The sequence below is a fragment of the Micrasema longulum genome, unplaced genomic scaffold (assembly GCF_059751315.1).
Source record: "Micrasema longulum isolate JH-2025_06_02 unplaced genomic scaffold, ASM5975131v1 h1tg001842l, whole genome shotgun sequence".
NCBI lineage: Eukaryota > Metazoa > Arthropoda > Insecta > Trichoptera > Brachycentridae > Micrasema > Micrasema longulum.
In genome coordinates, this window is record NW_028279016.1 from 338,793 (window position 1) to 362,266 (window position 23,474).

A 23,474-nucleotide genomic window follows, 5' to 3' on the forward strand; every position below is an offset into this window, starting at 1 on the left:
ATATTGCAAAAGAGATACAACAAAATTAACTACAAAATTGACATTAATTTACTGTTAAAGACTTTTTAAAGAAATTTATTAAACAGTTTGACATGGATTAATGGCAATAAAATTGTAATATTTAACAACTGTCTTATTTTTAAGTATGCTGATAGGAATTCCATTAAATAATTTAAAGGTTGATAAGGCACATTATGGGTACACTTACCGATGAGGAGAGTTGTGGATAACCTTATAAACTTTCTAGTGCTCCCTTACAGGCCGTACATGGTATATCAGTGAAGGCACAAACCTGAGTGAGTAATGCCGTTCCTAGCAGCTGTTCAGACTCCCTATAATGCTTGGTGATGTCCGCATTATCATTCATCCCAAATACTCCAGGAGGCGCAGTGATGGGGAGACTTCTAGTGAATCCTATAAACTCTCCATGCTCTCTTACTGATGGCACATAGTAAGTTCCTGATCAAATAAAATGTGTAAATAAGAAGAAATAAAAACTTTTTTTTAAAGAATTACGGAAGCCTTCAATATATTATTTCAATACACTGTACATACCAGTTGGTTCAATCACATAAGCTGGGTCAGTGACAAGTTGAGGATTGTAGAACTGTCTGAGAATTGTGTTCAGACATCTTCTGTCCCAATCATCAGTTACTCTTCCCCCGTAATTACATTCTCCAGTCAGGTACCTCAGGGCTACATACTGCACGTCCTGTAAAAATACACAAATTGTGTATTTATGCATAATCACACTTATTTAAAAAATCTTGGTACCATATTTGAAATATGAAATTTCACCCACGTCATACTCATTTAAAAACATGTTTAGTTGGGTGATGCTGATTCTGAGATCCGTTTCATTAAACTCATAAGGGATGTTCCACCCTAAAGGACCAAACTGCCTCCGCTCCTGGACTACGGCGTGGAAAAAGCACAGAGCGTAAAGGAGTTTCTTAAAGTTCTCCGGCTGTTTGTTCCCCTCGAACCATTCAGGATTGGAAATCGGATCACTTTGATATGACCGCACAATATTCGCCCTTAAACCTGAAAAACAAATAACTTGAAACCATTCCAGAGTAGCGGCATATTTTGAAATAATTTTTATTGTAAACACGATATTTTGTTCACCTTTTGGTGGTTCATTCGTCATTTTGACACCGTTTTGTAAAACATAAACAGGAAAATCTTCGCTCGGATATGAGGTCAACCATAATCTGAAGTCAGGGTGTGTTGAATCTGGTTGTAAACCTTCACAAATCTGAAAAGTAATTTGAAAAGATTTAAAAAAATATATTGATAGTGAAGATTAAGTGAGGATAAAAAAATTGTTTGCATGTTACCTTTTCCAACATGGGCATCCAACTCTTTGCCAAGTGACAATTCTGTAATATAACCCAGTTTCCACATCTCATGCCTTCATCTATCATTTTCACAGCAATAGGACCTTGACCCTGGCCTAGAGATAAAGAGAATAACCTGGACGAGCCAAAACCCTAGGCAAAAAGAGTTCTCACAGTTAAATACTCTTACTTTATATATCTAAATAGTAAATACAATATGTATAAGAAAAATTCTTACCTGATCATCGGCAAATTTAAATAGAGTTCCCATAGGGTCTGATCCCGGTGTTAAGACAAATAATAAAGGGATACAGCAGTGAGAATCGGAGTATGATGAAGGCAGATCAAATAATGGAGGCTCTACATATCTTACACCCATGGTTTCTAAAAAACAATGTTTTTTAGCTTTTGCTTTATTATTTATAATAATTTGACAATATTTTGAGTTTATCCAAATGTTTGCACACAAGGACTGAACATCCCTAAAACTCTTCATTGTAACAAATAATTTTATGCAAAAACTGTACTCACTTTCAACAAATACTTGGACAGCCGGTACCATTTTATCTTGCCTGATGCATCGCATCACAAGTAATTGCTGAAATGGCGTAATTTTGGTATCCCAGGGAGCGGGAAAAGGAAATTCTTGTGGTTCTGGTAAATTTATATAATCCACCCAAGATTCATCTTCAACTATAGAGGTTTCAATCCCATGAAAGTCTTTAAATTCCCCCAGTCTTAAAAAATGGTTTGTTTATCATTTTTTTATCAGAAGATGATTAATTTGAATACTACCATCATGCCATTTCCCCCTACGGGGAGTTATATTTCCACTAAACACTCATTTTTTCTACATTTCTACTTATCTTTTCTTTCTCAAGCTCACCTTCAACCTTCAACTATGTTGGAGGCTCCAAAGATATTATTGCCCTTTGTCTTACTGATATTACTACTACTACTACTGCCATCACGCCATTTTCCGTGGGGGTATGCGGAGAGAATGGACTGCCACATTCCACATTCATACATCTTGTCATACATGCCCTTCGGTTCTGCCTGCTTTTGACATGCCAGACTTAAGATTTTGGTTTATCTGATCATGCCACGTCTTCCTTGGTCGTCCTTGTCTCATGTTACCGTTCATTTTCGCCATATATACTTGTTTTACCATTCTTTCATCTTCCATTTGTTCTACATGACCAAACCATCTCAGACACCCTTTCATAATCTTATCAATTTTACCTGACTCAGATTTAAACTCTCGCCTGATTTCATCATTCGTAACCCTGTCATACGTTGATTTCCCACACTCGTTTAAGAGATCACATTTCAACCGCGTTCACTCAGCTTTTATCCTTCCTCTGCCAGTTTCATTTTTCGCTTACATACATAAGTGTTAAGATTGAAACTCTAAAATTTGAATACTAAACCATATTTTAGTTATATTTATTTATTTCTAAAGAAAACTGATTTTTTGTATATACCCATAAAGTGCAGAATCCTACATAAATTGAAAGTACATTAAAAAATGTAAATTATCTCTTTTAAATAACTATATGTTGTGTATAATATTATGCTTGTGTAGAATAATAACAAAAATATTGATAGAAAGGTGAAATCTTGCTTATGAGTAATTTAATGTTAAATAAACAAAAATTTACAGCTTACTTGCTTAATTCCATCCATGCAGATGGGGAGAGGAAGTCAACAGGACATTTAAGGACATTTTTTGGTGATCCTCCAGCCAATAGGAATATCAGTTCTGCTAAATTCACTTTATGTTCATGTAACATTATTGTGACAGTCAACAGAAGGGAAAAAACTAGTTTATCCTTAAAAAACAAATATTAGTTTTTAGAACTAAGATAACATTAAAATTACAGTTATTTAGAATCTATATAAAAAAATAAATATATTAGATTTAAAAAAGGACATCTTCAATCTCGGGATATGAATGTACAACAAGGGCAAGAAATAATATCACTGTCTATTGCCTCCCTTTAACACAACATTTGGTCAAAGGAATAGGGATTATTTCTATGCCAATTTTTTTTTTTTTTAAGAAATATTAGCATTCTTATAATTTACCCAAATATTTCAATTTTGATGGCCATTTTCAGCGAGTTGTAAAATAACTCACTGTTTGAAAATGGAAATCAGGTTGGGGTAGAGTGGGGGGTTCGAACCTCGGACCTCTGATCCGTGAGTACGCAACACTAGCCACAGGACCACAACCCGATTCAAAACTTCACATTTAATATGGCTCCCCATAAATTAAGTTAACAGAAAACAATGAATATTTCAAAAAATAAATCTAAATCTGGCTGAAGCAAATTATGTAGCGTAATTTTTTTATTAAAATTGAGTGACATGTGATCAATGTAAATAAAATTTAGAACACTGCATAGTCCTCCGAAAAGGATTCCCTAGAGAGGAGGACTGTTAAATATTTTTGATATTTTTTTTTACATAGTATATACAATAATAAAAACTTTTTTGAAATCGGTAGGTAAGTGTGAATGTATTTCAATATGTACCTTTTCAAACAAACTACGGCAGATATTTGCATACAGAGAGTAGGTGAAGTATTGCCGTAAATCCAATAGTCTCTCATTGATATCATCCACTTTTTCTGTATTATCTATTGCGGCAGAATAAAGTGCCTCGAACCAACCCAAGGAATATTGGTACATGGGGTCAATATTAGAGAGACTGTCTAAAAAACAAACAACTAGTGTTATATCCCAATTATAAATTTACTAACAGAAAAAAGAAATGCGTATTTAAAATTACTAACCAATAAGGAAAAATAATATAGTAGCGTGTTCAGCAATTGGTTCGTATTCTTTTCTTGCTTTGTCGATTTGCTTTTCCGTTTCAGCGGCCACAACTTGCTTCTCACTAATTTCGTTAGCCGTTGATTTGGATGAGTTTAAAATCTAAAATAAATCACTTGTTGTGTAATTCGATAAGTTGACTTGTATTTTGTAAACTTACAAAAATAATGATAAAATTTATTTAATTCATATGTGTATGCAAAGGTGAACAATTCTATCGGTAAAATTCTCGGTTGCGCAAAAAAATTCAAGACGGAACATTTGTTTTCCAAAACAATCAACTTCGAGCATACCTTAATATTGTAATATTATAGAAAATATAATTACTTGAACTGCTTCTTCATCTTCCAGAAGAGTCTCAGATGTTGAGAGTACCTACAAAAGTTTTGAAAAAATAACACCATTTAACCATATTCATTCTAACAAGAGATAAACAACAAAATCAGAATCAAAAATACAAAAACAAAAATACATTTTATTTAATCTTAAGAGACTGTTCTTATTTTGTGATAATTTTTTACCTTGACAAGAATATTGATGGTATGAGCTGCTGTATCATAAATTGATTGATCGGACCCTTACCGTTAATATTTTGGTTTCTATCTCCTGCAGCAGTCTCCTGTGCTCGGCTCCTTGTGTGGTGAGGTCCGTCTTGGCCTGCTGCAGCTCCGGCCTCTCCTGCGCAACTACCCTGGCCAGCAGCTGGCTAGCCAACCCGTCGGTACCCAACATGAAGTTCACGAGAGTCACGCGAACTCCCACCTCCGGCATGTAGTGAGGGTTGCGCAACTTGGTGCTGATGTAGAATCTGCATTAATAGTGTACAAATATTTATATAAACTATTTTGTATTGTTTCAACCCAAAAGTAATACAGTAAGTTTTCATACAGAATAGAGTTGAAACTTGTACAAACCTGAAATCTTTATTGTACTCCACAATATTGTCACCAAGTTTGATGTAAGTAGCTCCCCCCTGTTTGAAAGTTTGCTGTTGCAGAAGTGGTTCCAGCATGGGATCTAACTCTTCACCAACATTCTCCAGAAGCACCTGGAAAGAATTTATTCAAATTGTTTTAATTTTAAAGCATTACTTTACTTTTAAAACATTCAAGAGTTTTAAAAAAATGACGCACATATTTTTATTTCAATATATTATTAAAAATAAGATTTTTAAGCCAGATAGAAATAAATCATTTAAGAAGTAAAAACTATTTCAAGAATAATATGAAATCACAAATTACCGGTTGTCCGAATTGAACAGCATTTTCCAGCACTCTGGCAAAGTCAGCTTGAGACAGCCTGACAATATTGAGATGAAATTTCTTCTCCATATTTTTTACCCAGCGATTAGCCTGACCTTGAGGGTCTATCATCAGAGGCCACCGAGTTGCAGACCTTGACACAGAACAGACATTTTGTCAGTTACCTTTTACATACACTAAAAGTAAAAATAATGACTTAACAAGGTACCTACTTGATAATAATGGCACTTTCGATACTGAAATCATCAGCTGGTAGTCCGTCTATGTTCCACTGCTGAATGGTCACCGGATTCCCCAGGATATCGATCATCCTGAAGTGGGGAGAGCAGTAAAGCCCAAACTCGGTGCACTGTTCAGACCAACCAGTTATACGAGATTGACGGAATATCGCTGTAAAAGGGCCCAAGTATGCTATCACCCCAGCGGCTATCAACACATCACCTGTTGAATTTTACTGAGTTTTTGTATCATTAAAACTTACACGGTATGGTCAGTTATATTCGTAATATATATTATAATGTGTGACCAATATTCAAGTGTAGATTTATGTATTTTTTTATTTTTAATTAATAAAAATTACTTTTTCATAATAATATTACAAGTAGTGTCCGATTAGTTATTTTACATTATGTATTAGTGACAATTATTTATGTTACTAATTTGAAGAGGAAGCCTCTAATTGGACCTTATGAAATTTATTCATAATATGTATCTTATATTTTAATGAATGTCTGTTGAATTGAAAATAAAATAAAACAAAAATTTATATTATAAACATATATATAGAACATATTGATGTACATAATGCAAGTACTTTAGCAGTTTATTACCTAAAACAAAAAATGTATACCTGTCAGGAGACCATAACTCTCCCTCAAATTCTTAGCAGCTGCAGTCCATCGAGTTTTCTCTCCACCCAAACCACTAAGAAGCATCTCTGCCCTATTTAATTTGTTGGCACACAGTTCTACTTCATCGTCCAGCGCCTTCAATTGCCGATTCTGTTCAGCCAAAGCTTCTTCTAATACGACTAATTTATCTCGAACCTTGGGATATGGAAGTTGACAAATAAGAGTAAGCAAAAAGGTAGATAAATTGTGAATATAAAATGAAGATAATTTAGAGCAAACTATTTGGCTACCTCTTTCAGCTGTGCTTGCTTGATAGCGAGGGCTGCCATCGCAGTATTATAAACATTCTGAGCTTCAGCCAGGGCAGCTTTCTTGGGCCCTACTACTTTAGCCACCTTGTCATACTTAGAAATAGCTATCACCCACTTACACATTCCTAAAATAATACAATTTCTTAACAAATATATTTCTCTTTAACACACGAGAATTTTACCATTATTATTCATTTGACTGGTATTTCTTTGCAATTATTTACTAATAACAGAAAACATAAAATAATATTAATAAAAATACCCTCAGCTGCGAGAGAAGCTTGTTTCATTTTTTCAGGAACAAAGAGTTCATCTTTCAAAATAGTAGTCTCCAGTTTCTTCATAACAGCATGGGGTATGTTGTCTTTATCAAACAAAAGCAGGTTCTCCAGAAATTTAATATCATTGAGAAGTTTCTTAGAGGGACCCCAATAATCATCCACGTTTCCTATTCCTGAGGGATTTGGAACCTTTTCTGGTTTTACATCCTAAAATTTCAATAAACAACCAAAATGTATCATCATACTGGTATTTTATGTTATTAGGCTCAATTTAGTTCCGTTTCATGAAATAAATTTAAACAATTTTTTTTAATATTGGGGAATTGAAAAAGCCTAAAAGGGTAATTATGACATAATTTAAACAATAGTACAGTGTTTATATATAATTACATACTTTTAGTACACAAACAGCTTCCATAACTAGTTTAATAGCTTTGGGAGGATTTTTCATGGTTTTGATGAAGGTGATATCAGCTGGTGTGAGTGTATTAAGGGCAGCCAGGGCTGCATTCATAATGGGCATGGCTTCTGCAAGGTCAGCATCGCATTCATCTTTTATAGCTTGAGCAGCTTTGGCCTAAATAATACGAAAAAGATACAATTGTTTTTAGAAAAATTGACAAAACTAATTGCAACAATCAAGAATTTAGCATAATATACCGGCAAGATCCAAATTACCGATAATTGATTGTACTAAAAGTATTACTCCATTCTGTGTTTAACCCTTCATTAACCCACTAAGATTTTTCAACAGTAAACGTTGCAATGGTGTATTCTAACCTGTCCATCTGCAATTTCCTGATCAGCAAGCACTGTCTCCTCTACGATGGCCACAGCTGCCTTATCTGCAGACACCTTGGCCGCAGTCTCAGCTACAGCTGCTGCTCCCGCTGCCAATTGCGGCTGTAAGTTTTCCAGGGCTAACTGTAGAGCTCCAACAGACTTGGCAGCAATCTCCAACTGCCCCAAACCAACAAGGTAACGCTTCTCCGCCAGCAGAACTTCACTATAAAGTATACATACATTATTAATAATAAAAACACTCTAAATAATAACCAAGCAACAGGTGGCATTTAACAATTTTAAGGAAAAAAAATATTGAAAATCTATTAATATACATTGTAATATTATATGGATATTTATGTAGGGAACACAAAAACACCCAAAAGTTTTGAATAGTAAAAAACTTACGTTCTTTTGGTAGTAAGAAGGGATTTAAAGAGTGAAATCAGTTGTAAATAGGCTGTCGGAGTCACGTAATTCTTTCGTTTTAATCTGATGAAAAACTGTTCGGATAGTTCCTGTGTGTTAACATGGAATAATTGACACATCTCTATAGCCGTGTGTCTTTCAATATCCGATAATTCCAAATCCTTAAGGAAGTGAGTTGCTACTGCAAGAAGAGCATCTGGAGGCCATTCCTGTAGAGAAAAAAATATATAAAATATTGATTTGTATTAAGAAGGAATATGATTTTGTAAAAACTAATGAATGATCCGAGAAATAGTGATGACGGTACCTGGAACCAATCGATGGTGCAACAATTGACTAGAGCCGGGAACTTCCTGATCCGAGTCCTCAGAGAAGTTCCAGCGGGACTCATAGCCAACACAACGTGAAGTTGTTCCCTCACAATGTCTACAAAGAATCCATACAAAGCCACTGGTGAACCGTCAGTCTGAAGTGACTTGTCGCGCTGTTTGTCAATCTAAAATAACAACCCTGAAGTATGATGCTTGTAAAATTATTCGGTGGATTTTTAAAAATCAAATGTTTTTAAAGACATACTTAGTGATGTGGCCCACAAATAAGTGTAAAAGATAGAAAAAATATGACAATAACTGTATATTGTTTTCTTATATTAATGTTCTTATAACAATATGTCATGGCAAATCTGTAGTAACATAAATGTGTCTAAATTTATAGTTAAATAAATTACCAATTACAATTTTTGTTAGTACCTAGTACTTGTTTATATATTATAGGAAGAAAAAGAATTATGTAGTAATTTGAGACTTACAACTTTCATTTTCTCACAAATTTCAGCTTTCTCTTCAGAAGAGAATAAATTGGGGACTTCTCCAGAATTTAAGATGTTGTTTATATCTTCAAGAAACCCCTCTTCTTTTATCTTAAATTAAATATCACATAAACATAATTACTCCTTTAGGAATAACCAGTATAGTTTCTTACTATGAAAATTAATATTCAATATTTTTACCTGAGATTCTATGAACAAGAATATGACATGCTGATCAGGCAAACTAGCTTTTTTCAAAAGGGTCTTTAAATCCTCCCTCCATTCAAATCGTCCGTATTGCCTACTCATTTCGACCTATCAAAACCAAACACAAACAATTTCTAAAGTCATTCTTGAAATTACTCAACAGATTTCGCTATTTGATGAGAGATAATACCTGGAACATTTCGTAGTCATTTATATGAGCGGCAAGTCTAGAGAGTGACTGTCTCCCCGATCCCCCGAGACCAATCAACAAAGCGTGAGATCTCGGCTGAGCGACAATGCGACAAATCCTGGACACATGTTCTACAGCAAACCTGTAAAATTAAGTCAATTTCTCCGTTTCTTCAACAAAAATACATATTGAATTTTAAAGTTAGTCTTCTGAGGTTACCTAAATAATACTAAATTCATTGGTTTTTTCGTCATATTGTTGAACTCAAATAAGAATGAATCTACAGTTTTAGTAAGGTGGTCCATATCAGTAACCTCCATATAGAATCTGGTATCAGCTTTAGGATTAGCGAAGTCACAGTACATATGTTTTCTGAGCTCTGTTTCAGTAATCTGGAATAAAAAATATTTTAAAAATTGAAAGTCCGAACCAGAACGGTGGTCCCTAACCTGTATTATAATATATATACATATGTAGATTACTATATATTACAAGTATATTCAAATGAGATAAGGGGGGGCAATGAAAACTCACTGTTGTTGCGGGTTTTTCAATTAGTCGTGACAGCATGGTATCAAAGTTATCGGCCAAGGAATTCTTGGTGGCAAGTCTAAGGGCTCCGACAAACCAGGCTCGATCAGTCCCATCTACCAGGCGATCAGAGAATACGCGGAGACATTCATGGACCCAGAGCCTCTTCATGGACTGAAGATCCAGAATCACTTCAGGTACTGACAATAACACTCCCTGAAAATTTTAAGCAAATGTTTGATATTTTCTGAGAATTTTACAATGACTCTTATCACTGAATTTTCATTATCCTCGCATATATTAAGGCGGAATAATAACTATTAGCATTAAAAATTCATTATAAAATAAGATTATCATTGATGTGTAAAAAATTAGAAAGAAACATGTATTGCGCATTGTAGGAATGAATCCAGCAAGCCTTCCAAAAGAATATAATTCAACATTTAGCATTAGCGTATAAAATTAGCATGATGAAAATGAGAAAAAATCCTATCACTGATGCTTCTATACTATTTATGTAATGCAACTGTTAAACAACCAGAAAGAACATTCATTTGCCTATTTGGGACGCCACTGTAATTTTTTTGTTTAATATTTTTATTGAATATACATAAAAAAGAAGTATTAATCAATAAATAAAGCTTTAGTACAATTCTTAGGAGTACCTGGTTACTTCTACACAATCCTTTTATTCTTGGCTAGAAAAGATTCTTAAATGTGTAATGAATATCAAGATTAGTTTATATTACAATACCTACCTTCTAATAATTCTTCTAAATACACCAAAACATAACTTTTTCATAGAATAAAAAATGTGTACCTGAATAACTCTAGAAAAATCTCTCAAATTAAAGGTGTAGTGAGATTTGGCAGGTGTTGGTAACAAATTGAGGCGGCAATTTTTGTAAATGTCCAGAGTTGCGGATACAATTTGATCTATACAAGGATCAAAGTCTTTTGAAAACCCCCTTAAAGAGTAAAATATTATTATTTAAAAAAAATAATGTTTTCAATTTTATTGTAGGTAAGATACTTCTCAAATACGATTGGTACATAAGTTAAAAAATACATTAACATTCACAATGTTAGTGCTTTCAATTGGTACCTATTAATTATTCATTTCAACATTGACAGTTCTAAGTAATATTTCAGTTTTTGTGGAAAAACTTACTGAGCAAATCAATAAGTTATTTCCAGTCAATAGACTTTCGAAAGGTTTTAACTTTATAGCCGTCGATTATAATACATTTGCATTAAAATTCAATGTAATTGTTAACAAACCTTGCATCCAAATGCCACAACATTATTTTACTAAATATAACTATCAACGTTTCATCATCAAATTCGTCAATACAAAGAAACCCAAAATGGCGACTAAATCGAGCAGTCACTGTTTTCGTCCCTGGCGTTGGTCGACTCATGGCACACATGAACTGAAATCAAACACATTTTAGTTATTTAATTATGGCAGTTTGGAAATTTACTACTCCTCTAAACACAATGTAAATTAGTTGATTGTGATTTGATGAAATTTTGTGTTTGTTTACCTGAACATTTGTTAGTTTCATGGGAACATTTTCTTTCCTGTCATACCACATTTTTTGATCAAGGGCCTGACGAAGAACTTCAATCGGTGGTTGGGCTCCATAGGTTTCTGCTTGCGGCATGGAAACATCATCCACAAACACAACAAACTCAGTCCCCACCGGTGGGCCAAATACACCTGAAGAATAATAATATTTAATGAAATAATATCCATGTTTTTAAATAATACCATAAATTTCTGTACTTTTAAAACAAAAGAATATGTATGTTTTTGTTTAAAATATATTTATTTTTAATTTTTGAAAAAGGAAGCATAAACAGCAGCAACTAATCAGCATTCAAAATTATTTGGGTACCTAATTTTGAATTTTGATGAATATCTACATTCAAAACATTGATTACTATCATTTTTAATAAATAATAAACACTGTTTATACTACAGAGTATATTATATATATACATATATATATATATATACATATATATTTTTAAACAAATAAATTTCCAGGAAATCGAGGTAGTTTTCAGATACAGAAAAGTTTTCCTCAAGTTCCACTTTGTCCATGATGTGATATAGAAAACAGAAAAGGTTCAGTTTTAACATATGCAAGAAAATAAAGTAATATTTAGTAAATCATTGTAATTTTTGATAATAAATCATTATTATTATAATTATTTGTTAATTTATACCTTTTCTTCTTTTATCCAATTTACCCATTATTATGTCCTGAGTTTGGTTGGCTGAAGTTTGAGCGGAGAATCCCATTATGAGTGATTTGTATATTTTAGTATCTATTTTTTTTATAAGGAAATCCTGGAAATATATACTTTATTAGCGTGAAAGGATTAGATCAATCATATATAAATAACTTAGTCACTAAACTCACAATGATATAGCAAGATTTTCCAGTTCCCGTAGGTCCCACCATCATGACAGCCTTGTTATGGCAAACTAGGAGTTTAAAGAGTGCGAGGTATCGCACTGTGTCAAGTGTTGTGACTATTATACTATGAGCAGCTGTATCCCTCGGTATAGGGGGGGCAGAAATCAAGTCGTCATTCCACGGTTTCCATTTCCCTTTTCCCTACATGAAACAATCCATAAATAAAATACAAAAAGTATCAGAGTGACATCACTATTCTATCATCTAAGATGTCTGGATAATATTTTATGTGATTTTATTTATCTTATTTTATTTGAATGAATCATACATATAAACAAAACTTTATTAAGTAAAAAATAATTAATGATTTAGATAAAAATATCAATAAAACTCGTTGGTCAAAATTAAATTAAAGTGAAACCAAGAAGTTTTATTGATAATTTTATCTAAATCATTAACTCTGGAGTTTTATCAAGAAATAACTACAAAAAACATCCACATAAAAAAGAATTAGTGTTATTCCATTGAATCCAATTAATTTGGAAACCTTCCCAGATAGCAATTTAAACTTGCCTCAAGCTTGTATCAAGTTTGAAGTATCAAGAGTTCAAGCTTGACCGAATTTTCAAATTTCAAGCGTCAAATTTTCCTTTTCAACTTTCCATCAATCTTAAATCAAGTTTGTACCAAGTTTCACTGCTATCTGGGTTATAATGTACATAATATAAAATTAAAAAGAATCAGATTATATTATTCATTATTTTCAGTAAACATTGCTTACTCTCTCTCTAACCTCTCCATATTATATTTGTATAGTTTTTTTAAGAAACATTTGCGTTTTTATTATTTACCCAACTATTTCAATTTCGGGTACATTTTTTTAAGTGGTAAATAAACTTGTTAGAAAATGAGCAAGTTGCAGTAGAGCGGGGTTTGAACCTTGGACTTCCTGATTTAGAGTCCACAACACTACCAACAGGACCACAACCCGTCTCAAATGTGAAAAAATTATTGTGAAAATAGAAAGTTCCAAAGTGAAAATTAATGTAATTAATTTCTACATACCATGAGATTTAAAACATTTTTTTACTCTTACTCATTCTTACCTCTTTGATGTATCTGTAATCATATACAAGTCCTTCTTTTGGTATAGTGAAAATGTAATTTTTATCAGGTTTTGGAATTTCATGAGGATAACCAAATTTTTCGATAACTTCTTCAGGAAACTCCTTATCCAGGAGGCCGCGATACATCATATCAAACTTGGGACGACTAGATGCCTCCAAAGTTGCTCCCAACGACCAAATCGAAGAGAAAAAGAATATTCCCTGAGCAAAATTATATTAAAAAACTAAACGAAAAATCAAATATTAAATTGAATAAACGGAAAAACATTTCAACACTCACTCACAAATCAAAATATAAATATTTGTGAGATTATTAATAATATAATGTTTAAATAATTATATTATTATCGTAAATTATTATGATATTATTACCTCCAACTGTGCTCGTATATCCAACTCCGCTATACTTGCCATATACTTTTCATCATAGAAATCATCAAGAAATGCATCAAAAATATTCATTGTCGCTTTCACAAGAATAGACTCAGATGTAGGAAACATTTCCTATAAAACAAAGACAAACATTTATTAAAACAAGCACAATTTATTTTTGTTCTTTATTTAGACTGTGTTGCTACTATTGTTTCAGCGATTTTCTGAAGGCTTGATTTTTACAAAAATTATAAATACTAAAAACATTTAACTGTACTAGGAGTTACTAAGTACCTACCTTAACTTTTCCTGTTTTTATTAACCATAGAAGAGGGTAACAAAAACGATGAAACAATCGCCTAATATTCTGATGGAACGAAATATCTAAACTTGGTGGCATTGTGTTAAGCCAAGATTCTACAAGTGGCTCCCATCCCAATCCACTGGGTTCCATGTATATCATACCACATCGGGAAACCTACAACATAATGAAATTTATTTAAAAAACAGATAAATTCACACTTATTACTGGTGGACAATAAATTAAAGTTTGTGATACCGTGGCAGGAGAAGCTGCTTCTAAATCCATAGGTTCGAAGAACAAATTGGTCGTGTTGGCTAACTGGATGATTTCTCCGCTCATCAAACATAGCTTTTTGTTATCATCAAGTACAGTGTTCAAGTTTTCTATCCATATAGCGTCAACCGGACCATCAAATACGAGCCATTTTCTATGAGCAGAAATTGTAAATTGAATGCTTGCCATGAATAATGTTACGATGAGCTAATTTTGCATGAGACACCAATATTATTAAACACACGTTTACATACATATTTGTCTAGCTTGGGAATTGTAAAGCTTGATAAATGTATTAATGTGTGACCTACTTCAAGATTTAAAAAAATTTAAAATATGTGTAAAAGCGTAGTAATTTAAAATTAAACTAAAACTAGATTTAAAATTTAATTTGGGGAAAAACATTAAGCTCTGTCTTTCACAGAATAAATAATTGATTTGTTGAAGTGTTTAGGAAGTTACCTGTCTGGTGTTGTAGAAACAGCAAAAGCTCTATAGCTTACTGCCAAAATTCCATCCGACCATTCATGAGACACTGCGTCAAACTGGCCGTACAGCTGTCCCATTGTTATAGACTTCGGATTGATTATTGTATACTGAACTTTATTTTCGGCCATTAATCCCTAAAATTAATTACGAGTACACATGAATTTTTATTAAATTTATTCAAATGTTTTATTAGTTATCGGTTGATTTCAATACTTCACAAAAAATTACTAATTTCTCACTCTATCACTGACGAGTCCCAGCGCCTCTGCCAAAGCTTGATATGTTGAAGTTTTTCCCGAGAATGGGTAGCCGACAATCATCAAACCGTGTCTGACAAGTAACATTTCATATACTTGAAGAGCTTTCTCTACCATAAATGGTGTACTTTGCAGATTCATGCTCTTGCAAGCATCGTGGAAACATGCCACTAGATCTGGTAAGCCAGGTTGAGGCATTAAAAGACCAGGGAACAGATCAGATATAATACCCTATAAACAAATATTGCAATTATATTGTAAACATAAAAAAGGGGTTAAAAAGAATATGACAATGTATTATGTATTGTTTCTATTTTTGTAGCAAAAGTTTTTCCTAAAATTAAGTCTTTCATTTCTTATAGCTAAATTATTAATTATTATTTAATTATATAAAAATATTGAAAGCTTAGGGAAAAAAATGGGAATTGTAGTTTAGAATTAAATATTCGATAGAAATAACCTTTGTCCTGCGAAATAAAGAAAGTATAATAAAATTTAAATAATATATAAGTGATTGATACACACCATAAATAATGGTACATCTTGATTAAGAAATTTAGGTAAATTGACATCTTTGATAGATCGTAATACAATCATGTCTTCCATTTCATCTGGGTAGCGAAGTTTTAAAGCGGCAGCTGCTCTAAGTACAGATTTTACAGCTCGCATACCTTAAAAAAACATCTCTTTTAGTAGTCCATATTTCTATTGCCCTCTTATAAACAAGGTTCTGTTGAAAATGTAGGTGTATTACCATAATCGTAGTGAGATTGTGATGACAACTGTTCTGAACAAAGTCGATAAGTTGCCACAATTTTGACAGCCAATGGTTTTGCATTAAGATATCCAGAAGCATACAGTTCTATCTCTGAGATAAGCACATAGTCTGGTACCATCATAGCCACTGATCTAAATAGAGCCTGAAAAATAATACATAATGACGTATTTCTTTTTTTAAATAAAATTATTTATAAATAATAAAGTAGAGAGTTATACCTTTAAGTTGTCGGGTAACTCAGATCTTCCAGCATATCCCGGATTCATGGTGATAAATACTGCACATGATTTATCAAGTTTCAAAAGTGTTCCTTCAAACACCAACTCTGTTGAGCCTGAAGACAACCCTCTCTGAATACTCATAATCTGTTGAGCTACTACGGATAGTACCTCCAGATCAATCCTATTGAATTCATCGAAGCACGACCAAGCACCACAAGAAGCCAACCCCTAGATGAATATAAAAAAATCTTGTGTTTGGAAAATTCCTCAAAGCTTACATATCATAATATTGACGCTGGAAAAGAAAAAGTTATCAAGGGACATATAACAATTTTGCGGAATAGCCAATTAAAAATGTATAATTTTTTTAACTTATAAAGAATCTCGTATTTTAAATTTTTATTTCAAGTATGTAGGAATCACATTAACAGTTAACACCGCATACGCGCATCAAACAGAAGGCGACTAAACTACTCTTAAGCGAGTAGTTTTACATTTTGACCCATTAGTTTCTTTGTAGACGTCGATCAGTACGCAACTCCCGATTTGAATTCAACTATGCCGTGTTGTGTCGTTTTAAAGTGTAGAAATGCTGCTGGGATTAAAAAGAAACAGGATGGGATCACAATTCATGTGTAGGTAGCAAATGCATGCGTAAGTAGCAAAAAAAAAAATGTTATTATTTTTCCACATTTTGTTAGTGTTGCCAGGGTAGTCATTTTTTTACGCCACTTTTTATTAATAAGAACGTTGGTTTTCATTGATTTAGGGAAATTTTTGCTTCCCTGCTGATTAAAAAAGGAAATCAGAGTGGACAAAAATAATACAAAGAGTACGGAGAGATGAGTTTTGGAAACCAACAAAGCGAAGCATAATTTGCTCAATGCATTTTGAGGAGAAATATTTTTATTTTTTATTTTATTTCATTTCATTTTTTTTTTTGCACCACTACAGGCCAGGAGGCCCAATTACAGTGGTGAATTACATTACAGAACAACCAGGCTTGAGAGAAATCACATTTTTAATTTTTGTGTTCTCACCGGGAATCGAACCCGGAACCTTCCGTGCGTGAGTCAAGCGTCTTGACCACTACACCACGGAGGCCGCCAAATGACATGTTTATGACACAAAAGGTGGATTGAAAAGATTAAGGAAAGGAGTTTTTCCAAATAAGGTAGGGTTAATTTAAATAAACATATTTTAAACATTATTTACATTTATTTCGTTTCCCTTGAGACTTAAGGTGGATTTTAATGCAGTTTTCAAGGGAAAAGTTTTTTTACTAAGCATTATTTTTGCTCTTGCCCGTGGCTTCACCGTATACAAATTTAGATGTATTTTTTCTCGACTCGCGCGATGAGAAAACTGCAGGTAAAAGCTGGTTTATACATACAATAAAAAAGTGAAAATTTCGTGAAAAAATTTAAATAAATCAAATAAAATAATTTTAAAAACACATTGAATATTCTGTTTGGATATGGAGACCAAATAGTATTTTTTTATGTCTGTCTATTGCAAGCACATCACGTGAAAACTACTGGATAAATTATTTATTATATTTTCGTTGTTTTACATCAATACGCTTACAAGAAATAGAGCAAACGAGAAAACACAGGTGGGCAAAACTCAGTGATTTAATAATACTATGTTATTTTTTCAGCATTTGGTCATGACAGCAGGAGAGTTCGAGACACATAATATGGTAAAAACAACTGGACCTTCGACATCGGACAATGTGTGTATTGTTATAATTTATGTAATAAATAAGCTTGTTTTTGCATTTTTATTACATAACCGTTTTTTTTGTTTAATTTCAGGGTACATACTCACAATCACCCATTCGATCAAACTCGGAGATTGGTGATGTAAATTTTTCTGATCTAGACAGTTTATTTGACTCGCCAAGAAAAGTCGAACTGAAATCACAATTACGCCATAAACAACTGTTTTGTGAGAAACATGTTCAATAAATAAAAACATTGCATCATAAAAACAGACGTCTTGCAATAAAAGAGCGAATCATTGAAAAGTATCTTGAGAAATTTAAAAACCAATTGCTTTGTCAATGACGATGTTTATGATGTCCTATGGTTCCACGAGCTTATTGGTTAAAAGAATAGAGGTGGTCTTTGCTTTCCTTCTCAGAGTATTTATGACATATGTTGTATTTCTGAAGCCAATGTCCGAAGAATTTCAAATGCAGATTTTATAATAACCTCTAGTTCTCAAAACTTAGTTATTGTTGTTTCAATTTTCAAGAAATTTATTCGAAAATATCACTTATTTTCATTCGAGGATAACCATATAAATGGTCAAAGCTACAGAAACAATCTTATAAGGGCTGTGATTGAAAAATATCTTGATAAAAGATTACATCATTTATCTAATGATTAGTTCTGTTCCTAAAAGGCAATTTTACAAAAAGCTTACTCAACAAAAGGGAAATTAAAACTATCAGGTAGACTGTATTGTATGTTCTCATTAAAAGGGTTTTATTTATAGGAATGAGGGACTGAGGAAATTAGTAAAAAGTTTTACTGAACTCTTCATTCGAAAAAAATTGTTGGTGTCTTTCTCTCGAAAAGAATCAAAATGGCTTTCTTTTGGATAGGGCATAAACTTTCAATTTCTTTCTCTTTTAAACAACATTTTTCAAAACCAGACACATCGGTATCTATCTTAGAATTTAGTTTAAGTTTCCAATCATAGACTAGTACTTTGCTCATGTAATGAGAGAACTAATGAAAATTAGACCTCTCGGATTAAACAACGCCGTGAAGGACATTTGACCAACATTATCTTTAAAACATCAAATATTATTCAACATGACATAAAAATATCAGTTTTAAGTAAAATATTTTTATTTTAATTTTTTATGTTCAAAGTTCATTAATTCAATTAATCTTATTAAATGACACTTTACGTATCTACTCTGTTGTGTCAATCAATGTTTCCGCGTGTACAATAAAATTTTGAGAAATGAACAAATTGCTTTTGTTTTAAATATAATTATCTTACATTTGTGTTATGGTTATATTTTTCGCGATCTGGCAACATTACGCGACGACTTCAAGCATGCGCGCGGCGAAAGTAGGGCAAAATGGGGGAATTTCAGGACACAGTCCGATGTATTCAAATATGATTCTACGCTCCACTCCTTCTTGACTGTTGTTAATTCTATGTACATATGTATGAGATTTTTTAATTAATTTTAAAAAAAACAAAAAGAACTTATATTGGCTCTTCTGTAAAGTTGGTACATGTCGCTTGATAATGGTAAGCGTCAATATATGTATACTCACTTGTAACGTTACTTACCTTGAAGAACTTTCCAAGAGCAATATAATCCAATCCATCAGAGCAATTGAAGACGACACACTGTTTAGCAACAGCTTTAGCCAAGTCTTTAGTCGTCTCTGTTTTCCCTGTTCCTGCCGGACCTTCAGGGGCACCACCTGGAGTAATGCCATCAAAATTAGGTTCATCTCACTTTGGAATACTAACATAGTAAGTAAATCCATTTCAAAACACTCCCACACTTGCCTAAATTTAAATGTAGAGCACCAAATAAAGTTCTAAAGCATCTATCTGTAAGTGGTGTTACTACCAGTCTTGCGGTATTCCCTAAATATTCATATCCATACATCAGTTGAGAGTTGATCATTCTTGTTGCTATCTGCATTGTTTCATCTTCTTGCAACTATGAAAAAATAATAACTGTCAAAAAGTTTGTTGCATCTACATCGAATGACTAATTAAATGTATTTAGAAAATCAAGTAACCTCCCAGTAATACCGAATTTGACACAACCAATTGAAATCATTTTCAAACTGAACATTTAAGTCAATGAGTTCAGATAAAACGTCCCTTGCGTGAACATCCAATACAACAAGTGCACCTAAAAGTAAAAATATTTTTTAATTACCGACAAATACAGGGGATAGTAAAATACTGCAGTATAATTTATTATACATACCCAGTGTTATGCGATTTTGCAAACTCAGGTCGCCTCTCACTAAATCCACAATTTTAGAAATCTGATAATTGCTTTTCGATAAATAGTTCTGCATAGCTTTATTGGAATCTAAAATGGCCTCGGTAACTTCTGAGGTCCAGAAAGTCATTGCTATACATTGTACCTATAAACAGAAATGTTATCAAAGTATGTGATTGAAAAAATATTATTTGTCTGAAATGAGCAGATTGTATCGATGTTTGTGAGGTTTAATGGATATATTATGCGATGAGAAAGAAATAGTTCCAATATTTTTTTGCTTGAATTTTGAACAAATAAAATGTATAAATACAACAATTTTTAAACTTACTGCCTGACCAGCCCAAACTAACACCCATTCTTCACGTTTGTTTACAATATAAGCATTATAAGAAAGTGCAACTGCATTATGCACTGATTTTTTCATCGCCCCCTCTAGTTCAAGCAACCATTTTTCAACCTAAAAAAACAATTTAATTTAAAGTCAAAATTTTAGACACAAGTAGGTAATCCATATTTCAAAAATATACATCTCAGCTAAAACCGTAAGAGTTGTTTAGTTACATCTTTATTTAACAATGTAAAAGAACAAATAAACTTTTGTCTATAATTATTAATATTTACCTGTCCTCTTGCCAACACGGTGTCGACTGTTATAATCAGTGGAACTACCTCCCCTTCTGAGGACTTCATGTGAGTAACAACAAGTTCTTCAGTAAAAGTAAGACGAGAAATTCCCTCAAAGCACTTCTTTAGATGAGGCTGTACACTGTTGAAAAGTTACATATGTTTGGTTATTGGTGTTTATTTATTGAAGAATTCAATTGAAACTTAACAAATATCTCAATACAACGCAACATAATATCATGTAAGCTATATAAATATATTTTTTAATATACATCATACCGTGTTGGATCCTTTGTCTCGGATAAAATTTCAAGTAGCTCATCATTTGATAAGAAAAAGAATCTAAAATAATATAAACATTATAAGATAATGTAATTTTGTAATAACTTTTTGTCAGAAATCAAATTACATTACACATGAATAAAACATTATGAATAAATAAAATTGAGACCTAGGAAAATAAAGTCGTTTTTTTTCTAAGTAAGCATTCAAGCCATACTGGATAACTTCTAGTAAATTGTTGCATTTTTTTAATCTCTCTAACATCTTTTCAATCTCGATGACATCGAGTACTCTCGGCTCTGCATATACTACTTTCATTATTTCTTTCCAAACCTGGAATGAATAAAATTGTAATATTAATAATATAAACTAATAACTTTTTTATATTATTAAATTTTTAAATTAATAATAACCTTATCCACTGCACTGAATTTCCTCCCTTCTTCGGGCATTTGTTGTTGAATATCTGGTGAAGAAAAGATAGGCTCAAGATACATCCATGTCATCTGTACTCGAAGCCACTCATCCATTATCTCTTGAAGAAGTTGTAATTTTCCTTCCCACGCACTAGAAATTTTAAAGTTAGTTTTGAGTAAAACACCCCAAATACATATTGGTGCGTTCAAGCAGTTCTCTTTCTCGCCAGTGTGTTATTGTTATTTTGTTAAAATGGCGTACTTCTGAAACTTAATCCAGAATGTGGCTGATTTCTAGAGGAAAGTGGAAACAGCAAGCATGTCTAAGTGTTTATTGTGTAGGTGGATGAACATGACGAAATCAATTTTAGGAAAAATACAATAAAGGTACAGATAGACATGCTACAATGTATAAAGCATACTATTATTGAGCACTTGCTACATAGTGACATGTGTTCCAAAAACATTGTTAATATCAAACACATCGACCGACAGTAGATTTTTGAGCATGCTATCTAAGGCGGGGGTGGAAGAGGGAAAGCTTATAAGCAAGTTTGAACGCATTTGCTTATTAACATTCTAGTATCGATCAGTCATTTGCAGCACTGCAAGCAAAATGATGATTTTGTTCAGTTCTGTGCGGATAGCCACTTGGTTTTTTATATTTTCCACTACAAAGGCAGAGTCTACTAGTAAATGACATGTGTATTTGCTTTGACCATGAATATTCATGAGCATGCTTAGAACGAGAACGAGAACGCTGATCTTAAGCAAATGTATACAGTTAAAGAGCATGCTCGTCTTAAGCATGCTCATAGGCATGCTTTACTCTATGGTGCTTTAAACTTCTGTCTTAAATTAGTTTTCACCTATAGCTTTCAAAATTGTATGTGTATTTACATTGAATGAAAAAAATTGTTGAGTTGAAAACTTACATAATAACTTTTTCAAATGGTTTTATATAAGGAGAATTCTTCATAGTTTGTGTTTTTACAATATGATCATCAAGCAGCAACTGAATATCATCAACTCCAGATAAAATGTATGTTCCAGTATCCCTTTGAACAAATTTATTAACTTAATTAATTTTACTGAAAACTATTAGAGTGTTTGTAACAAATAATAATAATTCATATTTATTTTCAAATAAGTTAAATGTTTATTCTGCGTCGAAGTTCAAGGCCCACAGAAGATATGCGGTAGTATGTTTTGACGCAGTCCAGTTGAGTTTAGATAAAAATTCTTGAATATCGAGGTGCTAATTTTTATCAAAACTCAACTGGGCGGCACAAAAACATGTTACCATATTCCTTCTGTGCGCATTGAACGTAGACCCCGTATATAGGTGTAGGAACATGTATTATAAATTATACACTATGCAGATTAGAATATTATGAATACTGTTTATAAAAATGTTAAAGACAAAATTATTCGATTTGTTTTGTTGTAAATACAAGATATCACAACACAGATTTTTGCAAATGCACCACTTTAAAAACATTAAAAAAATAATTGTGTGTGTAAAAACAATCCCTTTTATCACAAGCAACTTTGTACGATGATTATTTTCTATCTTTTACTCAAACAATTATTAATACAAAAATTGGGAATGAATAAATAAATAATAAACAGCACATATTTTTAAGACTGAGTAAATAAATATGTTTATGATTGACATTATTGGAATATTTCTATTGACTTGTGGAAATAATAAGTAATAAGCAAAACTACATAAGAAAAAAAACCTAGTATATAAAACAGTCAAACCTGTATGGCAAAATCTCGAATGCTAGATCTGCCCATTCGTTCATCATTTTTTCTAAATTCTTCTCTAAACTGTTTTCTTTGGTAGCGGCTTCAGAAATTGATTCAAACTTGGAAATATAATCACCCAATCCGTAATCTATGATTTTCTCCAAAGTTAACTCATCATCAACAGTTATGGGGAAACCAACAATCTCAGATATTTTCTCCCAATGTCTCCCTTTCATTCCAGGATTGCCTAGAGTATTGATAATAGGCATGTTCTCGCGGAACTCTTCAATTTTCATTCTAAAAATACCAAATAATTATCT

At 32.6% G+C, this 23,474-nt stretch overlaps 1 protein-coding gene across 1 annotated transcript in view; it reads right to left on the minus strand.

The window, feature by feature from the left end:
- The window catches only part of LOC148273755 (dynein axonemal heavy chain 7-like), a 37,195-nt gene that overhangs the window by 4,923 nt on the left and 8,798 nt on the right, over positions 1-23,474 (minus strand). Inside the window, exons 15-66 of the mRNA XM_088238251.1 lie at positions 23,167-23,451; positions 22,335-22,457; positions 21,397-21,550; positions 21,153-21,316; positions 20,981-21,043; positions 20,699-20,843; positions 20,406-20,534; positions 20,057-20,219; positions 19,863-19,978; positions 19,624-19,780; positions 19,399-19,535; positions 16,078-16,308; positions 15,836-16,001; positions 15,607-15,752; positions 15,064-15,312; positions 14,798-14,958; positions 14,318-14,489; positions 14,057-14,236; positions 13,759-13,890; positions 13,366-13,587; positions 12,263-12,460; positions 12,066-12,189; positions 11,378-11,553; positions 11,112-11,263; positions 10,651-10,798; positions 9,834-10,046; positions 9,519-9,691; positions 9,300-9,441; positions 9,104-9,217; positions 8,903-9,013; positions 8,402-8,590; positions 8,074-8,303; positions 7,663-7,888; positions 7,277-7,459; positions 6,864-7,089; positions 6,581-6,726; positions 6,290-6,485; positions 5,652-5,880; positions 5,419-5,572; positions 5,092-5,225; positions 4,760-4,985; positions 4,505-4,552; positions 4,138-4,279; positions 3,878-4,056; positions 3,009-3,172; positions 1,872-2,077; positions 1,579-1,724; positions 1,341-1,493; positions 1,129-1,258; positions 803-1,044; positions 556-712; positions 293-459 (exon numbers count right to left, since the gene is read on the minus strand). Of these exons, the coding sequence (XP_088094377.1) occupies positions 293-459; positions 556-712; positions 803-1,044; positions 1,129-1,258; positions 1,341-1,493; positions 1,579-1,724; positions 1,872-2,077; positions 3,009-3,172; positions 3,878-4,056; positions 4,138-4,279; positions 4,505-4,552; positions 4,760-4,985; positions 5,092-5,225; positions 5,419-5,572; positions 5,652-5,880; positions 6,290-6,485; positions 6,581-6,726; positions 6,864-7,089; positions 7,277-7,459; positions 7,663-7,888; positions 8,074-8,303; positions 8,402-8,590; positions 8,903-9,013; positions 9,104-9,217; positions 9,300-9,441; positions 9,519-9,691; positions 9,834-10,046; positions 10,651-10,798; positions 11,112-11,263; positions 11,378-11,553; positions 12,066-12,189; positions 12,263-12,460; positions 13,366-13,587; positions 13,759-13,890; positions 14,057-14,236; positions 14,318-14,489; positions 14,798-14,958; positions 15,064-15,312; positions 15,607-15,752; positions 15,836-16,001; positions 16,078-16,308; positions 19,399-19,535; positions 19,624-19,780; positions 19,863-19,978; positions 20,057-20,219; positions 20,406-20,534; positions 20,699-20,843; positions 20,981-21,043; positions 21,153-21,316; positions 21,397-21,550; positions 22,335-22,457; positions 23,167-23,451 (8,719 nt within the window). The remainder of the gene's footprint in view (positions 1-292; positions 460-555; positions 713-802; positions 1,045-1,128; positions 1,259-1,340; positions 1,494-1,578; positions 1,725-1,871; positions 2,078-3,008; positions 3,173-3,877; positions 4,057-4,137; positions 4,280-4,504; positions 4,553-4,759; positions 4,986-5,091; positions 5,226-5,418; positions 5,573-5,651; positions 5,881-6,289; positions 6,486-6,580; positions 6,727-6,863; positions 7,090-7,276; positions 7,460-7,662; positions 7,889-8,073; positions 8,304-8,401; positions 8,591-8,902; positions 9,014-9,103; positions 9,218-9,299; positions 9,442-9,518; positions 9,692-9,833; positions 10,047-10,650; positions 10,799-11,111; positions 11,264-11,377; positions 11,554-12,065; positions 12,190-12,262; positions 12,461-13,365; positions 13,588-13,758; positions 13,891-14,056; positions 14,237-14,317; positions 14,490-14,797; positions 14,959-15,063; positions 15,313-15,606; positions 15,753-15,835; positions 16,002-16,077; positions 16,309-19,398; positions 19,536-19,623; positions 19,781-19,862; positions 19,979-20,056; positions 20,220-20,405; positions 20,535-20,698; positions 20,844-20,980; positions 21,044-21,152; positions 21,317-21,396; positions 21,551-22,334; positions 22,458-23,166; positions 23,452-23,474) is intronic.